The 15,557-nt window shown below is 42.2% G+C and overlaps 1 protein-coding gene across 11 annotated transcripts in view; it reads left to right on the forward strand.

Moving 5' to 3' along the window:
- The window catches only part of ARHGAP17 (Rho GTPase activating protein 17), a 111,177-nt gene that overhangs the window by 17,944 nt on the left and 77,676 nt on the right, over positions 1-15,557 (forward strand). Inside the window, exon 1 of one of the 11 annotated variants that reach the window (XM_073215392.1) lies at positions 65-239. The exons of 9 other annotated variants lie outside the window; for them this stretch is intronic. In XM_073215392.1, coding sequence (XP_073071493.1) covers positions 187-239 — 53 coding nt within the window. In that variant the 5' untranslated portion in view covers positions 65-186. Of the gene's footprint in view, positions 1-64; positions 240-15,557 lie in introns of those variants that run through there. One more of the 11 variants, XM_073215396.1, reaches the window with a different exon arrangement.

Consider the following 15,557-nt stretch of genomic DNA (forward strand, 5'->3'; position numbering starts at 1 on the left):
ATCGTCGCGCCTGGGCCTGGCGCTTTCCTCCCGGCCGTCGGCGGGCGGCGCCGCTGGAAGTGACGCGAGAGGGCGGGGCCGCCGGCCAGGAGAGCCACCGCCGCCGCCGCCTGGGCCGGCAAGCGATGTAAGAGCAGCCAGGCCGTCCCGTCCTGCCCGGCCGGAGCCCCGCGGGCCGCCGCCGCCATGAAGAAGCAGTTCAACCGCATGAAGCAGCTGGCCAACCAGACTGTGGGCAGGCGAGTGTGCCGGGCCGGCCGGCCAGGAGGCGCCCGGGGCGGGGGCGGGACGGCTCCTCCGCGGCCCGGCCGGCCGCTGCCCGGCCGCTTCCCGGCCGAGGCCGGCAGGGCCGGGGCAGGGGGCTGCGCCACGCTGCGGCCTGGCGTGGAGCTCTGGGCCTCCGCCTGGTCCCCAGAGGCCAGCTGGGGCCGGCCTCGCCTCCGTCCGCGCACAGCCCTCGGGGTTCCCACTGCAGGTTGAGCATCGCCCTCTGGGCACCGGACCTGACCCTTATCCTCTCCTCCCACGAGATCGGACCGGCCAGGGCTCGCTGCCTGGAGCTGAAACTCCTACACCTGGTGTGCCTGGAGCTGTGCCAGGCGTTGTGCTTTGGGGGTGGTATTCTCAACTTTGCTCCGGCAGTTGCAGACCCTTAAAGTGCATGAGAGCAATAAATCAGTAAATGGTGATGAAAGCCAGTTGGGTCTGCTTAGTGAGTTTCAGAACGCCCTTTAAGGGAATTTAGAGGTGGTGCTGTCTCCACGCTGGGCTAATATGAACTAGTTTGCTGCAAGCTCCTGACATTTAGAAATTTGAAATTGGGAGCAAAGGGTTAAGGAAACGCCTTGCACCAATTAAAAAAAAAAAAAGCCTTTTTCTGTTTGGATTTGGAGGCAGGTACCTCTCCATGTTTCTTTGGTGTTGCTTTAATGCTCAACAAGACGTATTGATTTGTGAAATGACAGGACAGAGGAGAGTTTGTAAATGATCAGGCTGTTGAAACAAGTGATTTGTGGCTTTGAGAGTTTCTTGAGGTGATTGTCATGTGCTGTATTATCTGGAGCAAATATTTCAAGGTCTTCTAGGCATTTAACTGTACTGCACCGATTTACTGCTTATTCTCTGAAGAGATATGGAAGTGAGTTTTTCACAGCTTTTGCTTTTTTTCCCTACAGTTAAGTAAAAAGGGGAGTTTGGTTTGGCCAAAGCACGTGGGTGCACTTCTTTTTTTGTGTCTGAGAATACTTTTACTTCCTCTTGAGTTTTCTAAATTTGCCTTTTACTGTTTCATTTCCCTCAAATTCTGCTTAGTTTTGTTTAATTTGAGGGGAAAACCCCACCCTATTATCTTGGTGTGCATTTATCCTACTGCCAGAGTTAACCTCTGTCCCCTAAAGCCTAGATGTGGCTACTTTTCTTTTATTTGTAGGAAAATGGTAGAAATCAGGCTGAGAGGAAGGGGACAGAGTAGTAGTGAGGGCTAACGTTTCAACCAAGGATCTGTAAACAAATTGTAAGATAATTCCTTGTGAATTTGCTACCTCCTTAGTGTTCTTAGTAACCTGCAGCATGAAATCAATATTAGTGTCAGGATACATTGGTCAGATTGTCATTTTGCCTGCTTGTGTATTATATCAGGCAAGGGATGTTTGCTCTCCTTTTACAACTTGCCGAGGCTTTTAAAGCTACAAAGCCATTCAGGGTCTCTGGCCCTTGCTTCCTCTGTAGCAGCTTCTTTCTTTAGTCTTTTAAATTCCAGCCTTACTTGCCTACTTTCAGTTTCCAGAGAAGGCTATGCTTTCTTACCTATTCACCTCTACCTGGAACTCTTGGAAGCTTTGTTCACCACACCTGCCCTATGCCTACGTCCTGCTCATTCTTTAGGTTTCCTGGTAAAGGTCTCTGCCTCTGAAAGGCCTTATCTAATGTCCAGCATAGATTGGAGGTCTCTCCTGGGCTCTTTCATACACATTGCACCTATTTTTCTATAATGTAATTGCCTCTTTGTCAGCATTCTCCACTAGACTGAATGTCTTGAGCGCCCTTGCTGTGTCTTTCACTTGTGATTCTAAGGGTCTACTGTGGTTCCTTTCACATGGAAGATAATACATTTTGTTAATCTGTTGTAAATCTAGTTCTTACTAGATCGCCCTGGTGGTGCGAGCCCAAGTATGGGAAAACAAAAACTGCATAGAGTAAATGGTGATTCATGCTAGGACTGTAATTCTGGCCCTGACCTTTGACTGTGTTTGAAAATCTTTATTGCTAGATGCCAGTGGAAGCTGCAGCTATTACAGAGCTATTAAAGGTGTGGCAATTATGTACCCAAAGTCAAAACTGTTTTTACTGGGGAACTGTGTTGCTTTACTGCTGTTGACTTCCTAAGATACTTGTATTTTTTTCCCACTTAAGTAATTATAAGGGACTAGGGAGGAAAAGAGGCTGAGGCTGGAGAGAGCCTAGAATTGTTATTTGCATGGAAGCAGGTGGTGCCTGGTGGGCATCGGAATCAGGGTTCTGAGTGTATCTGGTCAAGGTGAAGGCTAGAAAGCAAAGCAGCACCCCTCCACCCCCCATGAGAGAAGTTACATGTGTGAACAGCATACCCATTGTGTATATTAATATTTCATAGAGTTCTAGGTGGTATCTTGCAAGGAAGTATTCTCTTCCCAGAATGAGGACCTTGTGAGTAACCCCACAGTGAGCTTCATTGGGCTGGACATGTGGGAGAATTAGTAATGGCTAGAAGAAGTGAGTTCTCCTGATGCAGTTTGTTTACAATGGGTGGATGAGTCTGTTTCAGAAGATGGTTTGTGTATCACAGGGGCAAGGCTTATGAGGTGGTCTCCTGATACGGGTTTTCCCAAAGAAGAGAATTAGGATAGTTCCTTTTGTCCACCTGCCTTTGATGATCCATCCCTTCAACAGACACTTGTTGAGCTCAGACTGTGTGCCATTGTTCAAGGTATTAAGGAATCAAAAGTGAATATGACAGTTTCTGCCCTAAAGGAGTGCAATAGATTTGTGGAAGACATAGGCAAGCAAAAATAATAATTATATGCCATGAAGTAAGTGCTCATAAAGGGATAGCTCATGTACAGAGCAAAACCCAGGTCTGACCGGATCCTGTTTTAGCAACATCAACAACAAAAAAAGCCACCAAAAAACAAACAACAGCAAAAAAAGGGAGAAAATTTGGGCAAAGCAATGTTTTTTTCCATCTTGAGGCACTTCTTTGAAATTTCTCTTGTATTGATTAGGTCTCTTTTAGTTGTAAGAAAATCTGATTTGAACTGCCATAAACAAAGATAGGAATTAATTGGCTCAGCTGTGACCAAGTGTCCAAAAGTAGTGTTGGCTGCAGGCTGTGCTGGATCCAGGGGTTCCATGCTTAGACAGGCCATATCCACAAGGAGATCCCCAGTGATCCATCATCCTTAGTTTTTGTCCCAGAGGACAGGGAATACTTTTCTCCCAGTCATTGTGGCCAGCTCTGAATGCTTCTAACCAGGTCACAGGCCTGTCCCTGGAAATGGAAATGGACTCAGCCCCACCCAAACCACATGGACCAAGAGTGGGGGAGCACTGACTCTCCACCAAGGGAAACTGGGGTGCTGTTACTAGCAGAGGGGAGAAGGCATGCTGGTCGGGAAACAATAAATGTCAAGTTGAGTCTTTTGTAGTCTTGCTTTTTAAAAAGGAAGGTGTTTTGTCTTTTGAAAATCCTTGTTGCAGATAATCAATCCAGTAGATTCAGGTGTCGATTTTGGGGAGGTGATGCCCTGAGTCGAGGAAGGTGAATACCAGGCTGAGGAGCTGGAGGAAGGTTTTCTGAGGTAGGGGTGTCAAGGAGAAAAGGAGTCTCAGGGATGAACTCAAACTGGAGAAGGCACCGCAGTGAGGCTTGGGTGTTGCTTTCTGCCGAGATGAAGTGCTCCCTGGGGGTCCGAATGCTTTTCCCCCATAGTTGTCTTTAGACAAAACAAGCACAAATGCAAATGCCTGGAGTGGCCAGGCTAGTAAAATCAGTGAGGGACTTAGGCCAGGTGAGGGTTGTGGGAGACCTGGACCCTGCTTGTCTCACCAAAGTGGTATGTGGGAATCTGAGCCCAGTGTGGCCCAACCTTTGGAATTTCTGGAGGAAAGCCTGAAATCTGTATCCTCATGAAAATTAGATGACATTTAATGCAAACTAAGCAATCACCATGACTCTGTGTGGGGCTAAACAAGATATATCAGCAGCCAAATTTGGCCTGTGGGTCACCAGTTGGCAAATGCTTATCTAGAAGGACCTGGAAGCTAAGCATCTGTTACTCTTTTCTTTTTTTTTCTCCTGTATCTTACCCTGATATTACTACATCCTCATTTGTTGAAGACCTCATCCTTTCCTTTACAGACTCTTTAAAATATCTGATAGTAATAATCATTAACATTTCTGTTGTAGTGGTTTAGTTTACCAAGCACAGTACCAAACCACCTGGCATGGTTCTAGCCTACCGGCGATGATCATTTCTAGTTTATAAAAAAGGAAAGTTGCTGTGCCAAGTTTGCACAGCTACCAAGTGGCCGAGGCAGGATTTGGGTCCAGGGCTTCTGACTCTGGGTCCCCGGTGCTTCCAGCTACAGAAACTGGGCTGCCTTTTCACTGGGAAAGGATTAATGTTTGTTAAATGGCTTTGGTGCTTATAAACCTGCTGGGCTAGGTGCTTTATGCAAGTTATCTCACCGCTTTCTCACAGCACCTCTCAGAGGTGATGTTATTTGTTGCTGACTGAATGAGGGAACCAGAACTTAGAGGTCATCAAGCTAGTAAATGACAGAGCTGTAGATTTAAACCCAGGTTTCTGCTTCCAAAGCAGCTGTAAACCCATACTTCATGTGGATCTGGAATGAGAAAACTCTTGTTTGAGTTAGGGTGATGCTTTCATAAAATCCTGAAGGCTAGGAGTTGGATTTTGCTGTAGTAGCTCTTATCAGGGATGGTTTTGCCTCCTGGTGGACATTTGACAATGTCTGGAGACATTTTGACTTGGTTGGGGGTGGGGGTGCTCCTGGAAGCTCATAGATAGAGGCCAGGGCTGCTGCTGAACATCAATGCACAGGACACCCTTGCAACCCGGAATTATCCAGTCCCAAATGTCAAGAGTGTTAAAAATGAGAAAATCTGGTCTAGTCCTTCCAGGATCTGGGTATGTGAATTATCAAAATCAAAGGTCTAGTGTTTGCTTGTAGGGCGTGAATTCATTCTGTTTGACCTATTTAGCACATAGGTATGTATTTATTTATTTCAGTCATTGGCCAATATTTAAATTAGGAGTTTTTGCATGAAAACCTAGATTTTTGGCTTCTTCTAAAATGAAAATCTTGGAAGACCTGGCAATATCTGGCATTCCTCCCCAGTATAAGTGACAGTAGCTGAGCAGTGGCTCTCCCATCTGGGTGGGGCATTAGCTGTCCAGTTCACCCCAGTCAGTCCCTACCTGGCTTGTTTCACTCTGCTACGTTCCTTGCTGTCCACTCCCTGATTACAGAAATCTAATGATCTTCTTCTCCAGGAGTAGAATGCTCCCTACCTCTTGAGGTAGCCCATCCCACTGGGCATTGCGTGTTCTCATGGTAAGTCAAATTGCATCCCTGCCTGTGCATTCCGGAGCAGGCCAGAGCTGAGGATGAATTGGTCTCCTCCCTCTTCCACGTAATGGCCCTTTGTATATTTGACATCACAAACCATTTCTTTACTCTACCAGCAGTGACTTCCTACATCCCTCATCTCCTCTGCTGCTTCATTTTACTCATGCTGATTTCCTCTGCCTTTTCTAGGGGAGCTCTGAACAGTATTTCTGACAAAGGGAAGGTAGCTGTGCTTTGCTTCAGTGTGAGTGGTTTCTGTCCAGCCTTTGCATAGAGCAAAGAAATCTGGTTATCTTTGCAGCTTCTTCTGTGGCCTCATTATGTACCTTACATATTGTGAAATCATCATAGACCATCAAACAGGGTTATTTATAGATGAGTGAAAAAACTAAAAAAAAAAGAACCCTGAAAGGATGTGGTCATATGGCATCATTTTTACATGTCAAGGCAGCATATTATTCTAATATGGAATTACCTTTGTGGCAGTGGTTCCCACTGTGTACACAGCAGTCCCCGCAGGGATTTGACATTCTGGCATAGGGCCCCAGAATCAGTATGTGCACCACACATTCTTGTCAGAAAATAGATATTTTACAAATGTCATTCTATCTCTGTTTCTCAAAGGGAGGTAGATGCCATAGTAATTAAGTATAATCCATTTAAAAATAGTATTACACTCCTATCTGCTTTATATGTGTGTATGTGTATTTTTTTAAACTTAGATAGTAAAAGTACAACAGGCCCACAGTCTTTTATCTAAAACCCTTGGGGTGAGATGAGTTTCAGAATTCAGAATTTTTCAAATTTTAGAAAAGTAATAATGCACATATGCTATTCTATCTCCATCAGGGTTTGGGGCAACAGCCCTTAATTAAACACGTTACTGTTTCTATAGTGAAATATAGGAATGTATGTCACAGTACATGGAATACATAACAATTCTAAATAGCGTCATATTAGTTGAGGGCAAATTTTATCACTAAATGAGTGATAAGAAAACTTGCTTTTTAGATTTCAAAATGTTGGATAAGAGATTATGGACCTGTCTTACTTTTAGTAATGTTGTATTGATAGAGTCCAGTTTTTCTGACTTTATATAGTATCTCTTATACTCCAAAAAGTTGGAAACCACATTTACATTCTGTAAGTAGGGTGACAAATTCAAGTGTCAGGACAAGTAAAACTAGTAAGTGAAGTGGCAACAGGCGTAAGACAATAGCGAATGGTGAGGACTGTGGTGAGCTCCTGAGCACCTTTATTGACAGGCAATAGTTGCTCTCACCTTGAGCCACTTGTTGCCATGGTGAATGTGGGTGCAGTGTAGCCACATCTTCCCATTTTTAATGATAACTCCGGAATGCTGATTTCCATGTGGTGTTTCTTGATATTTGAATGTTGGCAACTAAAATGAAAAAAACACTGTAGGTTAAAGAAAAATATCTGCAGGCTTTATCTGGCCCTGGGCTGTCTACTTTGACCTCTAGGTTAGAGGCTGATTCTTCTGGTATGAAAAGTTGGACAGTGGTGTTTTGGTGATAAACTTCTGTTTGAGATGGGGACAGGACATTTGTTTCATATCCATTGTACTTTACATATGTGTTATATGTATCTTGAGTGTAAAATATTTAATAATAAAGTTAAAAAGTTAACAGATGCTTTTAGAATTGTCTCATTTTCTAGCCAGAGGGAAATTTTTTTTTCCACCTATGAATTTGAGGCTTTCAAGTTATTTATCTTGGAAAATGGAATGAAAGCCCCAAGTTAAAATATAAGTCTCTTTAAAAAGTTTGAGTCGAGGAAGGTTAGATCATAATGTTCCTACCTTTCCAGGGCCACAGTGATCCAAAGTGATATCACATATCTGCCCTTGTACTGGGACATGGAAGGGTCCTTCATCTCCTTTCTTCTCAGACCATTCTCCTGGGTGATCTCAGCCTTACAACTACCACCTCACGACTGATGACTCAGTTTTACGCCTCTATCCCTGGCATCTCTTCATCCCTACACTGATCTTTGCCTGGAACATTTCCCCTTAAATGTCCTGCTAAAATTCAACTCATGAACCATTACATTCTCAAATTGGCCTCCTTTTCCTGTATTCCCTAGTCCATGGGTCAGCACACTTTGGCCTGTAGACCAGATCCTGCCTTCTGCCTGTTTTATAAAAAAGGTTTATTGGAACACAGCCACACATTGCTGCTGCAGAGTTGAATAGTTGTAGCAGTGATCATATGGCCCACAGAGCCTATGCTGTTTACTCTCTGGCCCTTTACAGAGGAGTTTTCTGACACCTGCACTAGTGCATTGAATGCCACTACACCTACTTGGACACCTGTCAGTCCATGTCTTTATCTTCCATGTTCTTTATGTCCAGGCTCTCACCATAGTCTGGCAATTCTGCCTCCTCCTTAGTATCTTTTGACTTGGTCTCTGCCTCTCGATGGCCATTCTTCCTGGTACCTTAGTTCAAGCTTTCATTTTTTTCCACTTGGACTAAAAATTGTCTTCCAATTGGCTTTGCTGGCTTGAGCTGGATTTTATTCCTTTTGTGGGACCTCTCAGCCTCCACGTTGGTTTGATATGTCCAGTCATGATTTAATTTACACATATGTTTTATATATATATATATATATATACGTTACAACCATTCCCCTCTAAATTGTTTTTTCCTGCTGAATTCTCTGGGGTTTAGAATCACTGCATTTGTAGGAAATTAGTATTTATGTAGTCATAGTATTACCAAATTGGCTTCTAGGATGGTAGTGCTGTCATTTAGTTTACATGTACCAAATAAAGTTACACTGTAATGCATGACATGATGAATGTCATGTTTCAGTATCACCTTAGTAACACTAAATATTGTCTTTTAAACAACTTGCTACCTATTTTAATTTTTTCCACTAAGGTTGAAATGAATGTGTCTCCATATTTGTATTGCCTTATGAGTTTTCTATATGATCTTTATTTAATGGAGTTAATATTCAGTTGTCAATTTTGTTCAATGACCAATTCAACAAATGTCTACTGAAGACCTGTCAAATGCTAGGGCCTGGGGTTAAAAATATAACCAGTTCCTAGGAACTTGAGTGGGGAGATGGACATACAGACAGATAATTTGAATATAGCCAGTTTACCTATAGGTGTTAGTAAGGGAATACTAATGCCATATCATGTTTATTCATGTAGGTTAATAAACAAGTTAACATTCACGTTCTCAGATACATAGTGCAGTGATGGAGTCTTGAGGGAGCACATTCATGATTAGGTGCTAGTTTAATACCAATTTCATTAGATAAAGCAGATGCTGCTGAAAATCTGACCCTGTTATTTTTATATAAGGAATTGATTTTGAATAGGGTGAGCCTATTTGTGGCAAATGATATGAAAACAATATAAAGTTCATCTCGGCCTTCTAGGTTGTAAGACTTGTTGGCGAAGTTTTGATATTTCATGTTAATTATAGCTTATTGATCATTTATTTGCCTGGCTCCTTCTTTTTGAATAGTCCTGAGATGTTTCTCTCTAACTCTCCTTTCTCACAGTACTCCTTTTTAGGTGTCTTTCTTATCAGAGATACGTATTGGTCTAGTAGTCAATTTGATCCCTCCTTTAATATTTCATTAGCATTTCTTCTATAGTTTCTCAGTATACTTCTACATGAGTTCACCAAATTTATGCCTCCTAAAGGGTTTAAACCATAAATTGTAGACTAGGATGTGCTCAAATGAATACAAATGTTTAAATAAATGAAAGTACAGAACTGCACAGAAATTCCTCTCAACAACTCCCAGTCACCTGTCACCTGTCAGTGTGAACATTTTTAAACCCACTAGCTTGGATTTCACGTGGTCATTGGATACTTTGAGATGCATGGGCTGGAGTGGCCACTTGAACCCATGGCCAGCTGTACCTTGGGGAAATACACCAAAGGATTTTGGCCTCACTAGATACAGTGAGTGCTAGAATAGATGGAACATGGGCTCAGGCATGGGGTCTCTCAGATGTGCTTGGGGTCAGCGAAGTCTTCTCTGATGTGTTATACTAGAGCAATCTTGATGAGATGACATGGTAGAGAATTCCAAGAGGGAGAAAAATTCTCAGGGGAAACCTAACACTGAAAATTTTATCCTTTAACTTGATGTGTTTTGTCTATCAGTTGGAAGAAAATCAGCCATATCTGATTCTTAGCAGAAAAACTTTATCTAATCCTTATTTTTCAAATTATTTAGATAGTGACCTAATGGCCATTTGTAGATATAGAGTGACTGTGGTATTTCAATTCCCAAACCTCTTGATGCATTTCCATCCAATAGAAGGACCAGCTTTTGGAGACAGGCACATTGATTGGCTTTGTTCTCCCCTGTGGAAGACCAGCATTAGGAAAGCTTCTATCCCAGTTTTGGGGGGATCATGGTTTGAGGACTGCTACAGTAGAATATGGGAGCCCTTAAATGCAGACGGTTGAGAAAATAAGTTGGTGTTTTAGGAAGATGACTCTGGTGGCAGGTGGAGTTAGGGTTATGAAGGAAGAGAAAGAGGAAAAGGTAAAAGCAAACTGATGAGGGAGCTATTGCAGCAGGCGAGGTGAGAGGTGGTGGTAGCCTGAGCTAAGACAATGGCATTGGAGATGGATTTGAAAACATTTAACACCAGAACACTTGGACTGAAGATAAGAGGAAGGGAAGGGCTGTGGTGATGCAGGTTTTGGGTGCTTGTTATTTACTGAGATAGGTTCTTCACATGAAGAAATGATTCTTCACTTTTCCATTGTTTTCTAATGCTTCTCTTTTTAAAACATGTAATTCTTTTATCTGCCTTGACTTTTTCTTGGCTTTCTTTTCCGTTGATGTTGTGGGTCTGGGTGTGCTTGTATCTGTTAATACCCACACTGTGTGAATAACTGTTGATCTGTAACATGTTTTAAATCTAGTAGAGCTGGTCTCCTTCAGCTTTTCTTTTTCAGTTCTTTTCTCCTGGCTCTGTATAAAAATGAATTTTGATATCACTTCTTTTCTAATTACTAGAACAATTCATTTATGATTTTGATTGGTTTGGAAGTCACTCATCCAAATCCTATTTATTGGGTGTCTGCTATGGGCTGAGGTCCTGAGGATACAAAAATAAATAAAACAGGCATTTCTGGTCTAGCATGTCTATGAACTAATCCTTGGGGGAAGGATTCATATCTTGAACATGGCACATCTCTTTTATATGCTTCCTAAGTGTTCTCTTGTTCTTGTTGTTGGGGTTAATGCCTAATTAGTTTAGTTGGTAAACATGGGTGATATTGTTTGTGTATGTATTTATTTACCAAACTTGTTACAACTGATAATTTTGTTACTTTGAATTCCTGTGTATTTAATATAATCTGTGTTATGCTTCTGTTTTTTCTTTTACTATTATATATTCCAGTGATTTCTTCATCCCTGATTTAATGGGTTAGACTCCCCAAAATAATGGTAGCTGTATAATTGTTTGTAGCAATATTGTATAAAGAACATGTGATTTCACTTCTGTTGGGCATTCCAGAAACATGATAAGGACTGTTTATGTCCTGATAAAATGCAAATGTTCTCAAGCAAATGGTTCCCAATAGAAATCTCTGAGCCGTTTTTCTTCTTTTTTGAGCCACACACATTTCAGCATGTCTGATATTTGAGCCTTTATTCTGTGCCTTAGTCATAAGATTGGCAGGAGGTCTTAAAGGCAGAATACTGACTTTGTAGTAGTCCACCCATATGGAGAAAACAATTGGAATGTCTTTAGACTAAAGAAAGAATTGGAAAAAGTTGAGAAATGGTGAGAGTTTAAATGGTATATATGTGGCAATATGTTAAGATAAACTTCTAAAGAAGTGGTTAGCAGGTCAAAGAGCAATGGATTTAGTTGTAATCTTTGAAGCTTAGAGCAGTCTTCATAGATATAGATGGAGGTTCTAACAACCCTCTCCCTAGAAAAAAAGTCATCCGTGCACACATTTGCGTATAGTTGTATGGACATCACAGGTATATTCAAGTCCGTGGACAAGAACCCCACTGTTAAAGAAAACCCATCTATGTGGTCGGCAGCTCAAGAAGTCTGCTAGTTATTGGAGAGATGCTGAGCTACAGTTCCCATACTGTGAATTGGTCTCTAGAGTAACACTGTTTACAGATGTGCAGCTCCCATGTCTGTTTGCGTTGTTTTGCAGTTTTCTAAAATGCACACTGGAGGTCTGTATGAGAGCCTTCCCCAAAAAAGCAGACATGGGATTCTCTCGATGATGAGATTTGGTGATCACATCAAATTACTTTTCCTTAATAATCAGCTTTTTTTTTTAGCAGTTAATTCAGTTATGTTTTCAGAACTTTTAGGCTTAAAAAAACTAACATTATTGTTGTTAACTGTTAACAACCATTTGATCAATAAATATGAGATGCCCTCTCAAAAAAAAAACTAACAAATTCTGCTTTAGGGCTGTTGGGGTATAGTAAACAGTATACTGGACAGAGTCTGAGGAGCTGAAGTCCCTTCTGTTCACTAGGTCTCTCTCTAACCTTGGTGAAATCAGACTCCCTGCTGTGTTCCCACACCTGTAAAACAGGGCTCCTGATACCACACAGGAACCAGCCTGGTATGTTTAAGAAGTTGGTGTGAGATAACGAGGCATCATAAGACAGTGAGGAAACAGTGTAAGACAGTAGGTTAGTATTGGGGAAAATAGGTTAGATTTCACCTCTCCACCATATGCCAAAAAAAATTCCAAACAGATTAAAAGTTTTGTGTAAAAATATAAAGCTGTAAAATAAATAGAAGAAAATATGTGAAGTACTTTGTGCTGTGGCATAAAAGTATAGAGAGCACACAATGAAAGATAACCTGTAGATTTAACCACATAATAATTAAACTCTTGTCATATATCGTTAAACTAAAATTATGGTGAAGGAATAGTTGGAAAAAATGAGAGCAGCCACAGGACAGGGTTAATATCTGTAAGGTATAAAGCTCTCTTATCAATCGATTAAAAGAACTGCACTCTATTGAGCAAATACTGTGAACAGAAAGTTTCATAGATAAAATACAGGTGACCAATAAATGCAGGAAACTCTTTTCAAAATGACAGGTAATCAGAGAAAAACACAGCTTGAGACTCCATTTTTCACTTACCAAATTGGCAAGGGTCAAAGTAATGATAGGGTGCCATCTTGGGAGACGTGAGAAAGGCTGTGTCCCCCACTGCTGGTGGGAATGAAAACTGGCGTTTACATTCTCCCCAGAAAGAAATTTGCCATTGCGTTTTAAACACTGCCTCTAGGATCTTACCCCCAACTCTCTGTCCACTACCTGACTGCAGTCTCTTACCCCTCCAGGTTGCTTCCCCAGATGGTCCCTCATGCCCTTCATTCAGTCTGCCTTCCCCGACCTGAGGCAATCATATCTGTCTCTCTTTGGCATCACGTTCAGATCTCTGTCCGGCTGGTCTTTTCTGTTGCCTGTTCTGCAGAATACCAGCCTGACTCATCTATCTTTTTGCCTTCTTCACTCCTGTACCTGGGATGTAGGGTGTGGCCCAGAAAGATCACCCAGTGGTACAGATCAGGGCTGCCCAAAATCTACCACCTCCAAGTTCAGCTGGGTTTTTAAAACTGCCTTCCAATCCTTGGCTGAGTTTCCTATCCCATTTTCCTAAGTGCTTTTGCCAGACTTACTTTTTTCAAACCTACTCCACCCTACTCCAGACATACCCACTCTCCTCGGATGACCTGCCTCCTAATTTCCAGAGAAAACTGGATACTACCACCATTTCCCAGTCCCGGAGGCTCAAGTTTATGAGTCTTTGTGGTCATCTTTGCTTCCCATCTGCCTCAGTCCTCCCCGCGTGCCCCCTTCCCGGGGGCTGTCCCTCACAGGCCCTCCCTAGTCTTCTTTGCGTTTTCAGCTCCCCTCCGGTCTGGCTCCTTCTCCTCAGCTGCTGTCCCCAGCTTCCTCCTTTCTCCGCTTCTGATATTTCTTCTTGCACTTTCCCTGTCCTCTCTGCATTTCTCCAGTTCGCATTTTTAAGCAGTCTCCCATCCTTGCTTCACAGGCAGTACACACCCGGCTTCTTCCCTGCCCTTGCAGGGGCTCCGTTTCTGTTCTGTGCCTTGGCCCTTCCATGATGTTCCCAAGGCTCCCATCCTTAGCCTTCACCTTCTCTGCAGGATCTGCATTCTGAGGGAACTCCCCCAAATCTGTGTCTGCTGCTGCTACTGACAGCGTGCTCTGAATTTCCCATCCAGATGTCTCTTCTGTACTTCAGAACCACAGAGCAGAAACACACTGGACAACTCCACTGGAACATTCAGTAGATCCCCTAAGCTCAGCCTTTCGGGAGCTGACCTCCTTGACCTCACCCTCAGATCTTCCCAGATTTTCTCTCCAGGTGAAGAGCCTTACTATCCAACTAGTCATTCAAAGAAAGGAAGTTGGTGATCAGTCTTGGCTCTTTCTTCTCACTTCCCATCCACACAATCTCACTAAGACCTGTTTTTTGTATCTTTGTAATAACTCTTTGTTAACCTCCTCTACTTACCCCCTGCGCCTTCCTCATTTCTCACTTGGATCTCATGTTTTTGGGTCTCTGAGTATTCTCTTCCTCGTTTTCCCTGCCCTCCAGTATGTCTTCCCTCTCATACATCTTCCATGTTTTTGCCTGAAAGATCCTTCCAGAAAAAAATAATTGCACTGAGAGCTTTCATCTCTTTGGATGCTTACTGTGTACCAGGTACTATTCCAAGTGCTAGTCATCTACTACTGACTCATTTAATGCCAAGGCTGTTTTATTGCCTTTTACAGGCCAACAGAGGCACAGAGAAATTGAGTAACTTATCTTGACAGGAACTAGTAAGAACTAGGAAGTCTGTCTCTGGAGTCTATACTCTTAACTGCTTATGTCATAACAAAAAACATTTTTTGAGCCTTCTAGGAATTTGTGCTTTGCATATATTATCACTTTTAATCCTTTCAATTCTATGACTTAGAAATTCTTAATACCTCCATTTTGCCGGTGAGGAAATAGAGGCACAGAAATGTTAAATAATCTGCTCAGAGTTACGCAGCTTTTAGATGGTGGACAGGGCTTGGGCCCACAGCAGACTTGCTGCAGGCTGTCCCTCCTAACCAGTTCACTCACCCACGAGGAGCCAGCACTGGGATTGGGGACGTAGTGTCTTCTAAACTCACACTTCAATGGGTATTTTTCTGTTCTGCTTTCAGAGTTGTGGGTGGCAAAGGAGATATGCTTTTATAAGATGTTCTCACTAGTGAGAGTGTTTCTAATGATAAGAAAAGACCAGCATCCTGTTTGGGCGATATCCAAAAATGATGAAATCCTGGATTTGTCCAGTAATGCCATGGAAATTCCAGTGCCAGTTTAACATGCTCCATATTCTGACAGCCCTCCCTGCTGCCATTGTAGCAATTGATTTTATAATTTGGAATATTTGATAAAATCTTAGGAACACAACTATCATAATAACAGGTTATAGCCCAACAGATTGAACTGTTGTCTCCATTGGCAGGTTCCTGAAATTATTCATGGTAGGAAGATTCTCTGATGAGGAGAGGAACTTAAGATATTATGAGAGACATTTTAGTTTAGTTTAGAGACATTTATGAGAGATGATTGAACATGTGTTTATTTCTTATCCCCCACTAAAATCCATTGAAATGTTAGAAAAGATATTTTTTAAGTTCCTGGAAATTAAAAAATATGGTATTGAAAGCCATTCATAAAAAGTCCCAGGGGACTTACTAAGAAGCGCTCTTTGGGTGAGTAAAGCAAATGTAGTTGTAATTGTTCATTCATTGGTCAAAGCTGGACAGTAGGATGTATGGAAAATCCTGAGAAAGGCTTATATCTGTTAAAATAAAAACAGTAGACTACTAAAAGACAATACAGAGTTCTT

This window comes from Manis javanica, chromosome 10 (assembly GCF_040802235.1).
Source record: "Manis javanica isolate MJ-LG chromosome 10, MJ_LKY, whole genome shotgun sequence".
In the NCBI taxonomy this organism is placed as follows: domain Eukaryota; kingdom Metazoa; phylum Chordata; class Mammalia; order Pholidota; family Manidae; genus Manis; species Manis javanica.